Genomic DNA, 17151 nt, shown 5'->3' with positions numbered 1-17151 from the left:
AGATCGTGCCTTAAAACATACACAAATAAAGAAATGTAACATGGCATTGGAGGCATCACTTGCTGTATTGTATAATTTATTTATTTATTTAACATTTGTTGACTGGTATAGTCTGACTAGGACAGAGCCTATTTTCAGTGGATGCCCGGGGAGAAATGCTCCAGAAGCATGTCTTTGGAACGTGGGAGGAAACCGGAGGACCCAGAGGAAACCCATGCGAAAGCAGGGAGGACATGGATACTCCGCACAGAAGGCACCTCAGCTGAGAATCGAACCAGAGAACCTCTTGCTGTGAGGCGACAACTTTAACTGCTGCACCACTGCACCACCCAGGTTATAAGGTAAGTGTACAACTATGAATGGACACTTTAAGTGACTTGCTCTGAGACACACAGGTAGGCAAATGAAGGCTGAGAGAATCAAACCCTGGAAAACAGAAAGTGGATCATTAAAACCGCTCATAGCCTTAATCCTCTGCATGAAATAACATCTCTAAGAGTGCAGTATTTAGAGAAGAGAATTAGCAATAAATGTATCCTTATGTTGTCTGCATTTCGCACAACAGAACACAGTCCTGGAAATTTATTAAAGCTCAGCTTGTGCTAAAAAGGCCTTTCTCCCATTATGTACCAATTTGCAATTCAGAGACATGTTAGCCACGATGAGATAAGACCTCATTCACTAATTTGCAAGTCTATGAATCACATTTACTGCCACGACCTGCAGATCATTACTGATCTGTAAGTCAGGACAGTAAACAACTGATCATGTAGGCAGTGGCATCCCCCCCATCACACACACACACACACACACACACACACACACACACACACACACACACACACACACACACACACACACACACTTTGTGTGCCCTTCCATTTACCACCCTCCCCCTGTAGTGTTTGAAGTGCCATTATGGCACTTTTCTGTGATACCCTGGTGGCTAGTATATCCTCCCCACACCGATCCCTGTACTGCCACTGGTGCCATTACAGTGTCCAAGTATTTGCTGGTGTCTAATGCATTCCCGCAACCCCCAATACCAGTACTGTTGTTGGTGCCATTATGGCACTTTGAGTAATCCCTGATGCCTGGTGGTTCCTCCACCACATTTGTGACAGGTAGTTGAACATACCTTTTGGCCACATTCATTAACACAGTTTGGTGAGGATGGCCATGCTGATCTACTTGACCAAGAGATTTATTAAATCACTCAGTCATGTAGATGCCTTCCTGAAGGCTGTTCTGGGGAGAGTGCATATGGCTGATTAGTATATGCCTCTCCCCTCTGAATGCCTTATTAACACTCAGCTTGGCCATGAGGCTAGCTAACCCTTTGTGGTGCGGCACATCTTTGTGTTAGAGGACCTTGCAGCACAGTGTAAGGGCAGTTGCTGAATTGGGTAAAGGTACCGTGACATGTACATATAGGTGTACATGTTGGGGTACTTTTTTTAATCCTCCCAAGGTCATCTTGTAGTATCAATGGTTGTAAAATGAATGCAGTTTTATAATAGTGATATAAAGTCAAGGAGATTAGGATTTAGTCTGTAAACATATCAAAATAGAACAGAAGTAAACTGACTATAAATCACAATTTTATTTTGTAGAAGTTAATAAGCTGATGTTTGTGTAGCTAGTCCTGCATATGTAATGAAAGTTAATGATAAAGTGAAAAAAAAACACATGCAGTGGGGTCCAGGACTGCTAAAATTTTGGGAGTATCAGCATACCAAATGCTTGGTGGAGAGATGGAAGCAGTTACTGTTGAAGAAAACTGATGAAAGCACTGCAAGATCTCTCCAACAAGTGAGAAGGTTTAGCATTTCTCTTCTCAAAGAATATTGATGAATGAAAGCACCCAGTGTAGGGCTCAGCAAGAAGGTCCCAAATGCAGCCCCATACACTTGCTGGAGCACAATCAAAAGGTTGAAAAAGGACAGCAAGTAGTGGTCACACCTCATTCAGTTTAAGCCCATTTTCCAGATGCCCATCCAGTAAATGCATTTTGCATTGCTGGATATATCTGCAGCTATACAAACTCACATTTCAGAATTAATCTCCTATCCATTCTATCCATTATTTCAATCCATTATCATATGTGTGCTTGTTTTGATGTATTTGCAGACCTTACAAAAATCGCATTTGTAGAAACCCAAATAATTTCTAACTTTTCTTTTTTCGAGAATACTCTTCAGATTTTCACTTTTATTACTGAAAGTAGGACTTCCCCTAAAACCTTGACTGAATGTGGGTTACCTTCAATGGTGCACCATTTTGTTTTACAATGGTGTCCCTTAAATAATTTGTATCTATACTGCACATAATTGGGCAAGCTGAATTGTAGCCCTTTCGGCACTCCTCAAGATTGCTTTTAGAGGCCACTGGTCACCGATTCTTATAACGTTTTCACATCTTCAAAAATTTCTGTTATAAACTCATTCTTTGTATCTTTTGTTTAAAAATACCTTTTCCATTTTTTTCTCATTTTCAGATATAGTTTTTTCACTTATTAATTATCCCCTTAATACTTTTTTAATACAATTTTGGTGTGTGTACTACTTTCATGAGGATACATATTGGCAAACTTTGATATATATTTGTGTGAGTATGTGCGTGTATGTATGTGTATATACACACACACACACACATATATATATATATATATATATATCTATATATATATATATATATATATATATATATATATATATATATATACATACATACATATATAAAATGTGTATGTGTGTTTGTTTGTGTGTGTGTGTGTTGATTGAATTGTAAAGTTATAGGGGACTATGTTTACTTTCAGCTGGCACAAGAACGACCCATATGGACCCCCCCATGTGCTACTCCCTGTACTTGTGTAAATATTTCATAATTAAAGTAAAATAAATTGTTGGGTAGTGGGAAATGTGTTCTAGAGTATAATGTTGTCCTCTGAGCCATAGTAGTGTGTGAGAATTGGAGTAGAGGGAATGGATCATCCATACTGTAGACCCATGAAGGAGTGTTCCCTCACTGATGACTGATGTAAGAATGCACCTTTACTTCTGAAGTATGCAGTGTCAGTTGCTGCTGTTCCACATCCTTACCAGACATGGTTTCTGTTTAAACAGTGTTCTCTCATGGTTTGCAATGTTCCGTCATTCCAGTTCAAGAAACTGACTGTCCTTTGAGAACATGACAAAAGTGCTTACTTTTCTGACTAAGATCTATAATTCTGGAGTGGACTACTTGCCACCAGTCTTTAACTACATAGGTAATTATTCTGAGAATAAACTGCTCTGATCTGCAGCTTTTCATTTGGATTTTCTTGCATCCTTTCTGTGTAGCAGATTGCTACAGTCATATTTTCTTCAGTCATGCAATTTTCTGCATGGGTTCACATGGGCTTTCTTAAGACTATCCATGAATTCCAAATTTCTGAAAGTTCTGGTACCCTTGATAAGTGTAAGCAGGGGTTTGGGAGATGAACAGTTTACAGGCTGCCTGTGTCCATTAGAGACGTAGGTGCCAAACCAGGGTGAATTTCCTGTTCCACATCCAATTGTCCAAGTTGCACTTAAATTGGGTTAGGGAGGAACTCTGCTTCACAAGAATGGGGAGTGTGTTCCAGAGAAGGAGTGTCTCTGGGATACATACTTGTCTGTCCAGAAGGCCTATTAATATCACAGGCAAGGTTCAAGTCTTTAGAATGGGTAATTCTGGTGCTGTTTATTTTGTGGATGTGCAGGAAGTCCAGGCATAGCTCTCCCTTCAACAGCCTGTAGGAAACAGAATACAGGGATAGGGCCTTGAGGCGGTTTACACAAGACATTTTACTTATGTCCTGTATTCATTTACTGAGGAACCTCTGTTGACATTCTGATTGTTGGATGTGCCTGGTTATGTACATACCAAAGGGAGCATTGTACTCAATAATGGGTCTAATAAATGCTGAATATAGTGAACAATGTCCTCCTTGGACCTAGATAACGTACCTTTGTTTATAAGTTGCACAACATAAAATGATTTCCTCACTAGTATAGACACGTGTTGGTCAAAGACTAGATTATTATGTGTGTTCCCAAGTCCCTGACTAGTGGGTCAACTCTTTGGGTTGTGTTGTCAATGCGATAGTTAGCAGGGGTAGATTATTTTTTGAAGAATACTGTTATGCATATCTTGACATGGCATTTACTTTTAGTCTGTGGCTCTGACACAAGTTATCTGCCTGTGTCAGCTCTTCCTGGAGAACATTTGTGTCTGTATGGAATTGTATGACTGCTCCTAATTCACAGTGATTTGAAAAATTAGTCAGCCAGCAGCCCTTGACATTGGTCTTGAATTCACAGACGTAAATACCAGAAAAAGAGTGGTCCCAGAACTGGCCTCTTTTCTAACTTTTGGGTTCTGTCTGTGAGCTAGCTGGCTATGCACCATGTGACATAAGGGTTTATACCTCACCTGTTGAGTTTGTCAGCAATGCCCGAGTGTGGTATAGTGTCAAATACCTTGGCCAGGTCAAGTTGGCAGTGTGAACTGATTTGCCCTCATCCATTGCTTTGGGTACCTTCTTAAAGAAGCACACCATGTTGAGTAGGCATGACCTGCCCTTGACTAAACCAAATTGGGTTGGGTCCAGTATCTGGAGGTTTCCTGTGTTATTATTGATCATTTCCATGATAATTATTTCCATGGCTTTGCATATGAGACCAGTGAGACTTATGGGTTTGCAGTTTCCAGGGCCTAAAAGTGGCCCACCTTTGTGCAGAGGGATGACTTGTTGCAATTCTCCATTCATGAGACATGAAGCCTATTTAGACACTACAGTTAAATAGCAATTCCAGAGGGCCTAATAGGTTATGTTTCATGATATTTATAAGGTATCCTGGTGCATTGCCTGGTTCCCTATTGATTTGTTGACAGCTTAGGTTGTTGAATTCATATTCATCGACACCTAAGCGTCGAACTCTTAAAATAGCGAATGGCCACATCATCGAATTCTTTCCACAGGAACGAATTTGCATGGCCGTTCTCGGGGATTTGCCCTTTCCCCAATATAGAGTGGTCTCAGAATTGCTATATTTAGTTGGGGGGGCACAGGCCCCCACTATGTTTGGGTGTGTTTATTTTGTTTGCGGACGACCAAGTGAATTCTTTCCCTAGGAAAGAATTCAATGATTTGGCTGTTCGCTGTTTTTAGCTTTCAATGCTTAGGTGTCAATGATTTTGGATTCGACAACCTAAGCTGACAGTGTTATGATATAGACGCTATTGTCTGGGCCCATTAATGCAGTGGCTAAAATTTTTAAACCTTGCAGGTCACATGTACCTTGTGTGTGACTGTGATTAGGTATCTTAATGCTGCAGTCTTTCAGAACATGAATAAAGTTCTGCCAAAAGGAATCCTGGCTCTGGACTTTAACAAAACTTCTTTATACATTGACCATGGTTGTGTTCTGCACTAATTTCTAGATTATGTTTATTTTTGGACTGCTAGTCTAGCCTGCGGTGCTTGAACAGACATGGGGGTTGCAGTTTTCTGGTAATTTGCAGAAATGTCTTACAAATGTGGTAGTGGACGCCAGCTATAGCATTATATTTCAGTCCTTCACAACCCATGAGAGGTGAGCATGCTAGTTGACTCTGCCAAAGCTGGGAATTCAGACTTTGATCTAGTCAAGGGCTTTTAGGATTGGAACGCCTCAAAGACTTGTCAGTTTGCCAAAATGGGAGAATGCCTTCATTGTCATCTTCATCTTGGTGCCTCAGAATAGTGGTTTTGTGGTCGATGCATTCTCCTTCCTGTGACCAGGGATAATACTTTTTTCCTTTCCCTCCATTTCCACTGATTCTATACTTAATCATCAAACTCAGGTAAAACCAAGACTCATCCTCATAGACCCTACTTAGTGTGATGTGTGTGATTTCAGGCTTTTGGATACTTGCCAGTATAATAAAGCTTCCTGGTTAAAGCTTAGGAAGTATCCCCCAACTGGCGTAGCAACTAACTCCAGCTTAGGATGTGGCTGTTGAAACTGAATAAACCCACTAAGAAGCCTTCCATCCACCAGATTTAATCTGCCAAGTGCTTCTAACCTATTTAAGACACATTTCTGATCTGGAATTCAGTTGCCCCATTGTCAGATTGTATGTGACAGAAATTTCTGCCCAGTATTACGTTGTGAAAGGCCAGACATGTGGGTCCAGCACAAGCTGATAAACAAGCCCCTTAGAGGGGCGCTTTGCTGCTTTAGCTTCCTTTGAAGGACCCCATTGTCTCATTGGCACTTGCAATTCATGACTCATAGACTTGCCGGACCACTATTTGAGCTTGTGTGGTTCATTGGCTTTGAATATAATATCTTAGAAGGCTGGCATCTTAGTGCCTGTCAACACATGGTCCTTGAGTGTCCTATTACCTTTATTTTTAGGAATTAAGTGTCCCTTATTTAGAGAGGTAACTGGCAAGAATGAGATGTGTTTGGTACTTTGTAAAGTGTTGAGAGTGGATGACAATATAGTGTGGCACATGCATAAGTCATGCAAGTGTATTTGTGAAGTATATTTGCATTATAAGGGTTACTTAAGACCAAAAGATACAATGTATAGGTTGATAGGTTCAGCAAATACTAGGCTAGCTGCCCTTGTAGGCCATTTTAAGCCTAGCCAATTTCCCTTTCATGAAAATCAAACCCTGTACTATGTGTTTGTGAAGTAAACATCTTAACCATTCAAATTTGAGTGTCAAAATGCATTTGACTATAGATGTTCATTGTGTTACACTGCTGCAATCATCACACTTGGGTTATCCTGCCGTGAGGCGGTCCCGCAGTTGGCCAGAGTTCCAAAGTCTTGGTCCGGCGTCGGTTGCTGTCACTTCTTCCCTGACGTCAGTGCGCCAGGGGTATATAATATGCATCCGACGCCATTTTCTTCAGTCTTTCTTGCCCCGCGGTGCCCGAAGCAGAAGCAGTTCGCAAGTGCCGGTCGGCCGACTCCTGAGATTTTCAAAGTCGAATTTCAGATCCGAAGTCTTCAATAAAGCTAAGTACCCCGTTGGGGAAACCTTTTTCTTGCCTCAGACCGATGTCAGAAAAAGTTAATAATTGTATTTCTTGTGGGAAGCAAATACCTCATAAGGACTTCCACTCTTACTGTATTCCATGCCTAGGCCCTGATCACAATGTCACTAGTTGTCAGTTTTGTGCTAGATTTAACAAATGCACTATAAAAAGGTGTTTTGATTTTGCTTTATGCTACTTTGGCCGAAGGTTCAATTATACCATGTCGTCGGATCAGCCGATGACCTCAATACCGAAAAACGCAAAGACAAGGATAAGGACAGGCATCCGAGGTCCAAAACCGACGACGAAACCTCTTCTAGGCCAGTTGCCGGTTCTCAGTGAGGCACTTTCGCAGCCCCTGACTCCCGCTACCTCAGAGCCACAGGCCGCTTCCGACTCCCACGTGGAGACATCTAGGCCTCTGGAAACTCAAGGTATTGGACCTACAGAAACTAATCCCTCAGATGGGTCCGGAGCCGCTGAGCAGGCATCGGCTTCTGAGGGTATTTTCAGACCTTCACAACTTACCATTAAAACAACAGCCAAGACAAAGGCACCATTAAAGACAAAGAAACAAGTACAGCATTCTCCTGGACAGTCCTCCATGCCTAAGAAACAGATGCTTAAAATGGCCGAAGACCTCATTACTCTAATCAGGGGTTCCCATCCCCCTCCTGAGAAAAGGCCTAGGCAGGATACAGACTATGACTCCTCTGATCAGATTTCCATTTCCTCTGACTCCTCTTCAGACCAGGGATACTCTCTACCCCCCTATGAGGACTCTGATGCTGAGGAATCTATCCCTTCAGCCTCTCCTCCTGAGGATTATTCTTTTGGGGAAACTTTACATACCATGAGGGAGCATTTCCATTGGGAAAGTCAGGATTACTCAGAATCCAAGAAAAGGCTCAGGGATTTCCTCAGCACAGGCCCCTGGCTATTCCGCCTGTGCTAGATATTGTGGATGATGTGTTCTCTGAATCCAGCTTATCTCCTGATTCTTTGCCCCCTGCTCCAGCCAAGCCAGATAGGTATTATAGAGTCCCTGTCTCTCACAAATTTCTTTACAAAAGCCCTTCTGCTGATCCAGAAACTATTTCCCAGGGTCCAAAAAGGTTTAAGGCTTCCATTGCAAAAAATCCAGTACTCTCTGACAGAGATTCCAGAGCTTTGGATAGATGGGGGAAGAAAGTATACACGTCTGCAACTTTAGCAGTAAGAACTTTAAATTGCCAGTTTCAAATGCTTAAGTACCAACAATATTTAATGGCTCAGTTAAAAGAGAAAATGCTTGCAAGCTCAGAAGCTCCTGATTGTAAAGAAATGCAGGATTTATTGCATGCAGTTGAACAGGTGGGAAAACATACTCTGCAGTGTGGTTTTGATTCTTTAGAGGCCTCTTGTAGAGCCGCAGTTGCAGGTTCTGTTATTCAAAGACATGCTTGGTTAAAAGAACAGAGTTTACCTGATCATGTTAAGGCAAAATTATTGGATGCTCCTTTACAGCATGATACCTTGTTTGGTGTTAAGGCAGAAGAGGTGTTAAAGAAAATGGAGGATAAAGCTAAATCTATGCAAACAGTCAAGGATTTCTTACAGGTACAGCCACCTCGGTTTAGCAGAAATTGGCCAACAAAGAATTGGTCCTTTCCAGTGTCAGACAGGCCTCAGAGAGGCAGATACAGATGCCCTAGAGGCAGATCTCAACCCCAAGGTTCAAACAGACGTCAGTGGGGCACCTCAACCCCTAAAGGAGGTGAGAACAAGTCTCAACCTTACAGGAAACGGTCACAATGACTTTCCTCTGTGTACGCCAAACATGTCCCTTTTGGAAGCCCCCTTAGGGGGAAAACTAACACTTTTTTCTCAAAACTGGCAAACAATCACCCAAGACAAATGGGTCCTGAATATTGTGTCTCAAGGTTACAGATTCCACTTTCATACTTTACCAAAGCTAAAAAGAATGCCAGACCTGCCACAAAATCAATGGGCAGAGGCACAAAAATAAATTTCAGCCCTCATGAACATGAGAACTATACAAAAAGTACCACAACAGGAACAAGGACAAGGATTTTACTCAAGACTCTTCCTGGTCCCCAGAAAGGACAAAGCCTGGAGGCCCATACTGGACCTTTCAATTCTGAATACTTACCTGGATATTCCGAAATTCAAAATGTTGACATTACAGCAGCTTCTACCCATGCTGGGCAAGAAGGCTTGGCTTGTTACTCTGGACCTCAAAGAGGCATACCTGCATATCCCTATCAGACAAAATTGCAGAAGATACCTCAGATTCAAAGCTGGTAGAATGCACTACCAATTCTCTGCACTGCCCTTTGGCTTATCTACTGCACCCAGGGTCTTCACAAAGTGCCTGGTGCCAGTAATTGCATTTTGCAGACAAAAAGGAATTCAAATATATCCATACCTGGACGACTGCCTCATTCAAGCAGAGACAAAGGACATTCTTCTACAGCATCTGGCGTTTGTGAAAAAGTTGCTAACTTCTCTAGGGTACACGGTAAACGAAAAGAAGTCAAAACTAGTGCCCTAACAACATATTACATTCCTGGGTGCCAGCTTAAATACAATGGCCCAGATGGCTTACCTCACGCCAGACAAACAACTTCAACTAACTCAATATTTTCAGTTACTGGCAAAAAAGTCCCATCTCCCTGCAAGAAAAATTCTGCAGGCCCTGGGATTCATGACATCCTGCATACTGCTAATACCATATGCCAGACTGCATATGAGGAAATTACAATGGTACCTAAAAAGTGTTTGGACTCAACACTCTCACAGTTTAGAAGCAGTAATTCCAATGATTCCCTGCCTACAACAGGAGTTTCGATGGTGGGCACAGGCATGTCACCTAAACAAGGGTCAGCCTTTTACCCAACCCACAGCCAGGCAAACTCTAACAACAGATGCTTCGGATTACGCCTGGGGAGCACACATGGCAGGAAAATGCATTCAGGGCAAGTGGACCACAGACCAGATGCATCTTCACATCAATCAAAAAGAGATGTTGGCTGTTCAAAATGCCCTAACAGCTTTCAAGGACCTTCTACATCCAGGACAACTATTACTGAAGACAGACAACACCACAGTAATGTGGTACATAAACAAGCAAGGGGGCACTCACTCTTATCCCCTATGCAGGCAAGCCATGACCTTGTGGAACACAGCTCTAACGTACCAAGTTCACCTGCAAGCACAATTCCTGCCAGGAAAGAAAAATACTCTGGCAGACGACCTAAGCAGAAATATCATGGACCCTCACGAATGGAAATTGAATCCACAAATCTTCAGCATGATAACACAAAAATGGGGATGCCCAGACATAGATCTTTTTGCCTCCCCACTGAATTGCCAACTACAAAAATTCTGCACAAGGACTTATCACAAACAAGCATGGAAAGGGGATGCTTTTCTGTTCAGCTGGAAAAACCCAAAAGTCTATGCCTTCCCACCACTGCCTCTCCTTTCAAAGGTACTCCTAAAAGCCAGACAAGAAAAACCACAGATGATCCTGATTGCTCCAGACTGGCCACGCCAGCACTGGTACCCAATCTTAAGAAACTTGGCTCAGGGCCCACCATGGATTTTGCCCCAAATTCCACACCTTCTGACTCAACAAAACAATCAGATCCTGCACGGTCAGCTCAAAACCCTAAACTTGGCTGCATGGCAGATACTTTAGTCAAACAGGCAACACCTCTCTCTAAAGCTGTTATGGATGTCATTTTGGAGGCCAGGAGGCCTAGCACCAGGAAAGCTTACTCAGAAAAATGGAAAAGATTCTGCACCTGGAACCAGGCTCACAGCCTTGACCCTCTTGTTCCAAGCATTCCTCAGATTTTACAGTACTTAACTGAGGTGCTGGACAGAGGCCTATCCTTTTCATCAATTAAGATCCACACCCCTGCCATTTCTGCACATTACAACACGGATCCTCCTTTATTCTCTCATCCCTTGCTAAAGCAGTACCTCAGAGGGGCTAAAAACATAAGACCGCCCCGGAGAGCACCAAGACCAACTTGGGACCTCAATTTCATTGTGGATAAACTGACCCTACCACCTTTTGAGCCAGCCAATACAGCCAATCTAAAACTTTTATCATGGAAAACAGCTCTGCTCCTGGCAGTAACTTCAGCACGAAGAGTCTCAGAGCTACAGGCATTAATGGCAGTGGAACCTTTTATAATTTTTCATCAGGACAGGGTATCTTTAAGGACAAACCCTACCTTCATGCCAAAGGTGGTATCTAGTGTGGCTCTTAACCAAACCATCCATTTGCCAACTTTTTATCCAAACCCCCAAAATAAAGGGGAGAAACTTCTGCATTCTTTGGACATACACAGACAGCTATGCTTCTACTTGGACAAAACAAAAGCTTTCAGGAAAACTGAACAACTGTTTGTAGCATATGCTGCAGGATCACAAGGCAAGGCTATCTCAAAGCAGACTATATCCAAATGGATAGGACACTGTATTCGGTACTGCTACACACAGCATGGAAAATCAGTCCCTAATAACATTAGGCCTCATTCCACCAGGGCAACAGCCACTTCAACAGCCTTTCTGAGTACCTACCAAGGAAATTTTGGAGGCTGCATCTTGGAGTTCAGTGCACACCTTCACCAAGCATTATCACCTGCCTCTTTACTCTAAATCCAGAGCAGGATTTGCCACTGCAGTTCTGCAGGGCCTCATAGCCAATCCTAACTCTTTATAGACCAGCCACCCAACCTTAGCTTTGGGATTCAACCCAAGTGTGATGACTGCAGCAGTGTAACACGATGAACATAGTACAGTTTTGTACCTACCATAAATGTAGATGTTCAAGTGTTCACACTGCTGCAGTCCAGGTTACCCTCCCTCCATCCCCTCTGAACTAGCTGGACTTATCTATACCACCTTTGGGGTGTGTTTGCTGGTAACTGAAGGTATTGTTTTTATTTTATATGTTTATTTTTGATTAGCAATATGTATTGCCTACCTACTTGGGGGCACCTGACATCTGGGGCAAGAAAAACTGAAGAAAATGGCATTGGATGCATATTATATACCCCTGGCGCACTGACGTCAGGGAAGAAGCGACAGCAACTGACGCTGGACCAAGACTTTGGAACTCTGGCCGACTGTGGGACCACCTGACGGCAGGATAACCCAAGTGTGATGACTGCAGCAGTGTGAACACTCGAACATCTACATTTATGGTAGGTACAAAACTGTACTTTCTGCATGATTCAGGTGCGAGCTGGCTGCCAAGTAATTTTTAGTTAACAGAACTTAGCTGAATAGCCCGCACTGGTGTGAAGGGAGAGAGAAGGATCTAGTAAAATATGTAAGTGTTTATAAGAATTGGTGGAGAACGTAGGATGACCCAATGGTTCTAGAACTGTAAGCACTACATATTTATATAGTTTTTAGAGGTATCAAAGGTCATATTTTTTCAGTATTAACTTTGAGCATTTGTCTGTTGAGCCAGTTGTTGAAGAATATTTTTTAGAGTTAAGAATAATGCTAAGGATGGTCAGTTGTGGAGCACCCAGCTGAAGAGGACTGGTGTTTAAGAAGGTTGAGCAATGGAGAATTGAAATATCATCTTAGTTTTAATTGGTGAAGTCTGTTTTATCAAGGTGGTTGTGAAATTGGAGTGAGTCATAGAAGCTCACTTTGTCTACAAAAAACAGCCCATGAGTTGTAACTAAACCTTTATCTGTGTTGAAAATAGTTAGAGGCTGTAGGTAGTGCAGTACTGGTATTGAAGTAAGAGGTAGTGCAGTACTGGTATTGAAGGAAGGCCAAAAGCCATGTTGGTTGTTGCGTAAATTAAAATGTTGAGTCTGGGCTAGAACTTGTTTAGTAGGCACCTTTTTTAATTTGAGAAGTAGGAGAGTGCCACTTAGGTGAAAGCACTCTGGAAGTGATGGATTATTAACTTTGGAAAATTTACAATAGCTAATTTCCACTCCAGTTGTGTAGTAATCCAGAGTGATGGGAGAAATTGATGTTAAGTAGTGTGAAGTGATTCTGTTGTTTAAGAATGTTGGTTTTAAGGTGGAGGTGTTGAAGTGATAGGAAAGAAAAGAACAGAGATGATAAATGGTTTTCAATGATGCATTTGAAAATGAATCTTGGAAGATTGTAATAAAGTTCCCTTGGCCAGGATTGGGAGGGTGAAAAAGAGAAAGACAAGGAGATGTAAATAGGGAACGTGATACTAGAATTGCAACAGTAAAGTAGTGAAGCGACGATGGTTGGGATGGGAGACTTGAGATTTGCCTAAGAATGTAGACTTTCTTGAGAGGACTAGAAGTTTTTTTTTAATTTCATTCCTAAAGGAAGTTTTTGAAAAATATGCATTGTGTAGTCTTGTAGTGTGCTTTTAACTGTTTTGTGTCAAATTTTACACTGCATTTAAATGACTGGGATAGAGTGTATTGCTAATTATGTTGGTTATCCTTCCAGAGGTGCCAGTGTTTTTCGTGTATGCATTTAGTGCTTTAGTTTAGTAGAAAGATGGTAGGTATTTCTATTTGTTTTTGCAGTGATCCTTTGCATTTTATGACATGAATAGGCTGTAGTAATCATTTCATGGTATTTTCCAGAGTTTCCACTGTTTGTGTTTAGTGTGCATGTGCTACTGTAGCTCAGAAGAGAGCCAGGGACATTGATTGCAGCAATATCTGTCTGTGAGTTTTGTTTGGATGATGGTAATTTTGGGATGGATAGTCAGTTGTTAAAAGAATATAAGTGCATCACTAGGATTCATGATCAAATATATTGAGGACCAATTAAGTCAGTAAATTAATTCCAGGTCCTTTCAGGTGGAAAGGTACGATCTGGAGTTTTGACTTAGGAAGATGATTTTAAGCCTCTTAAAGTCTACTGAATATAGCAATGGTCAGTAGAACAGGGAAAGCAAAGGTGGATAGAAAATGGATTGGAATGGTAGTGAAAATGAGGTCTGGGACAGAATGATTGCCAGGAGAAGAGTTGGAACCACTGAGCTGCTTGAAAAGTCATGTAGAACTGCAAAGTGCAGAGGGCTGCTGAAACATGCAATCCAAGAGCTAATCCAATTAAGCATTAAGTTGTCTAGGAGTACAGGAGTGTGAAGTTATTTTGAGAGTTGTAGGTGGTTAGAGTCTAACAAAGAAGTGTAACTATGAAGACTGATATGAAGCAGGAGGCAAGCTTACTATTGGCTCCAAGGTGAAGGAAAGATGCTAACTAGTTATGGTCACCTAGAGGATCACACCTGTATGTTGTAGTAACTAAATAAGTAAATGTGAGGAAGAGCGCTCTCACAATTTAACCAGGCTTCTGTAGTGAAGATGACATCACTGGGATGTATATTTAGTTGGGAATAAAGTAGTTCAGATTTATTATAAATATAGCAATCATTTATATGACCAAACCAAATTATATTTTTTAATTTAGTGGGAAACAACAAACTGAAGGTGGAAGATTGAAGTTTTGGAAGAGAGAGAGTTGCGGTTTGTGTCCTCTGACTGAAAAAAGGGGTCTTATGAGAATGTTGAGAATGTTATAAATCACTATATGTAAAAGTGAAGTGAAATCTGGTGTCTAATAAAGATGAATGCAAATATAAGGTGGGAAGAGAGTGGTTGAGATAGGGTTAGGGAAAAATAGAGGATAGCTTGTACAGTTTAGTCAGGTTGATGTAACAGGCATCGTCAGCATAGACTGTGATCACTTTAGGAGGGTATTCAGTGAGATGAGATGAATTTCATCCTGAGGGTCAGAGAGTACGTAGTAGTTAAGTGAAAGTCTGGGTAAATGAAGTGGGAGAATGGAAATAGGATAGAGGGGATTAGCATCATATGGTGAAGTAGGCAAAGAAGTGAAATGTGGTGAGAAATAACTGTAAAATGCAAGATTATAAGAGGAGCTCTTATAATGATTATGGAAGAGAGTAGGTGAGTAGGAGGTAGTCTTGTAGAAGAGAGATAGATAAGAAAGAGGAGAAAAACTTAGTTTACGAATGGAGGAAAATTAAACCTGCTGCTGCATAGTGGGATCTTCAAGAATTCAGTGTGCCACCAATAACTCAAATGTGAGATTTTAAAAGGAACTGAATGAGTGATGCTGAAGAGAGCAGGAATAAAATGGGCAATTAGCAGAACAGAGATTTGCTGTTTGATAGACTAGCAAATCAATTAAAAAAAAAAGAAACTGATTTGTAAACCCTCTTCTACACAGTGTATTTTTTCAGTTCAGTTAGATGAAATGTTGCAGTAATTTCATGAATTCATGCACCGGCCAGCTTATCAGTGCAGCAATGATATGGCTCATGATACTGGTTATGGCTTCTGGAACTTTTGTTGATCAAGTAGGAATATTTTTCTCTTGGATGGCAGCTTTCCTTCCTTTAGCATTGGAAATTATTGGGAGTCATTGTGTGGAGCAACAGTTCAGTTTTGCTGTTGAAAAGTGCTGGTTAACTAAGCAACACTCGCATGTACCCTGGCAGGTACAAGTTTATGTCAGTATCTCAGGGCAGAGAACATTTATAAAGAAGATAATAGAAGTATGAGTATGGATTTATTTATTAGAATTAATTTGCTGCATTTTTTTATGGTTCTACTGCAGGGCAAGGATCAGAGGGATACTGGTGGGGAACATTGCTTCTGGAAAGATGGGAGTATATCCCTTACACAGAAAATGATTGCTTTAAGGGACATCTGAATTGTAGAGCAAACTTAACTAGCATAGGTAATAAAGTGAATGCATCATTTTAAATTGTTTGCTTGTTTTTATTTAGCACACCATCTGCCTATGTGATACAGTCATCGCTCTGATGAAAATTCCTCTTTCATTTCAAAGGTACTTCTTCCAGAGACTGCAGTCTACCAGCATTAAGGTAAGAAAATAATATCCAATAATAAGGTGGTGTGGGTCCACCTTTGTTTCACTGTGACACTTTCTCTGTTAATTCAGTGACAGCCATATTCAATTTTGCACAGCTATGCTCATAGTAACAGTGGTTCAGTGCAGTTGATAAGCATATAATAAGTAAAAGCAAGCCATGCATCTGTTGTTTGATAGTACTGTCAGTACTTGTGTGTCTTTCTATATACTTGTCTTGCATGACCACCTTGAAACAGGATGACAGTGAAATGGAGTATATGTCAGTTAGTATTAATGTCTGTTGGTCAGAAGAATATTTACGTACGAGTATATATAGACACAGGCAGAAAGTCCCTTCTGGTCCACCAGCTGCAACCAGGTATTATAGCTAGCCATGTGCAGCTGCCCCCTTCCATTCACTCCCCTTTTCTGTCTGTCTCTGGCATTTAACATACTTAAACCCCACTGTAATTGCATATTGCACCATTCTTTCTGGCAGAGCTATCTAGGATCCTAGTGATTTTTTTCTGTATGTACTGATTCCCCTTGCTGCATTAGTAGAGTAAACCTTTGCTGCAGTCACACACACACACACACACACACACACACACACACACACACACACACACACACACACACACACAACCAGCTATTCCTTGTCTGATATGGCCTTACAAATTGGAATATTCTATTCCATACATGGCCTCTTTAGTGAGAAGAAACAGAGTCTGTAGAGTCCAAACTAATAGTGATATACTGTAGCATTCTGTCATACTATGACCTTTTTTTCCTGTGCTCTCTTAGGGTGACTTAATGACTGAGTTGTGCTGTGAGGAGGGTAGCACGCAAGTCAGCCATTGAGTTACCACACAAATATGCATCACTTTGACTTTTTTTTTTTCATCGGTTGAAGCTCAGTTGTCTTCTAACATTACAGGCAACTCTAGATCTCCGGTAGGATCAACTTCTCTTTCCCTGATATCCACTCCAGTCTTGATGTCATCAGCAAACAGTTTTGTTTGTTCTTGAAGCTCTTCGATGATGGTAGGCATGGATTGATCTCTTCACTGAACTGTACAATATCCATCTTAATGCTCTCATTTAGTGTCCTCCAGCCCCTTTTGCTATCCTCTAACCACTCTGGCATGGCAATTGATTCCATTTGTCCTACTCACCTATCTCTCCCTATTGACTTCACACTTACATCTAA

The 17151-nt window shown here is 41.3% G+C and overlaps 1 protein-coding gene across 2 annotated transcripts in view; it reads left to right on the top strand.

Moving 5' to 3' along the window:
- Positions 1–17151, top strand: part of INTS7 (integrator complex subunit 7) — a 1158789-nt gene that overhangs the window by 1061603 nt on the left and 80035 nt on the right. For both annotated transcript variants that reach the window (XM_044075076.1, XM_044075075.1), the window contains one exon: positions 15856–15954. In XM_044075076.1, coding sequence (XP_043931011.1) covers positions 15856–15954 — 99 coding nt within the window. The remainder of the gene's footprint in view (positions 1–15855; positions 15955–17151) is intronic.

This window comes from Protopterus annectens, chromosome 6.part0 (genome assembly GCF_019279795.1).
Source record: "Protopterus annectens isolate FY-2018-M chromosome 6.part0, PAN1.0, whole genome shotgun sequence".
NCBI lineage: Eukaryota > Metazoa > Chordata > Ceratodontiformes > Protopteridae > Protopterus > Protopterus annectens.
The sequence above is the reverse complement of the archived record's forward strand: the minus strand, read 5'-3'. Positions and strand labels throughout refer to the sequence as shown.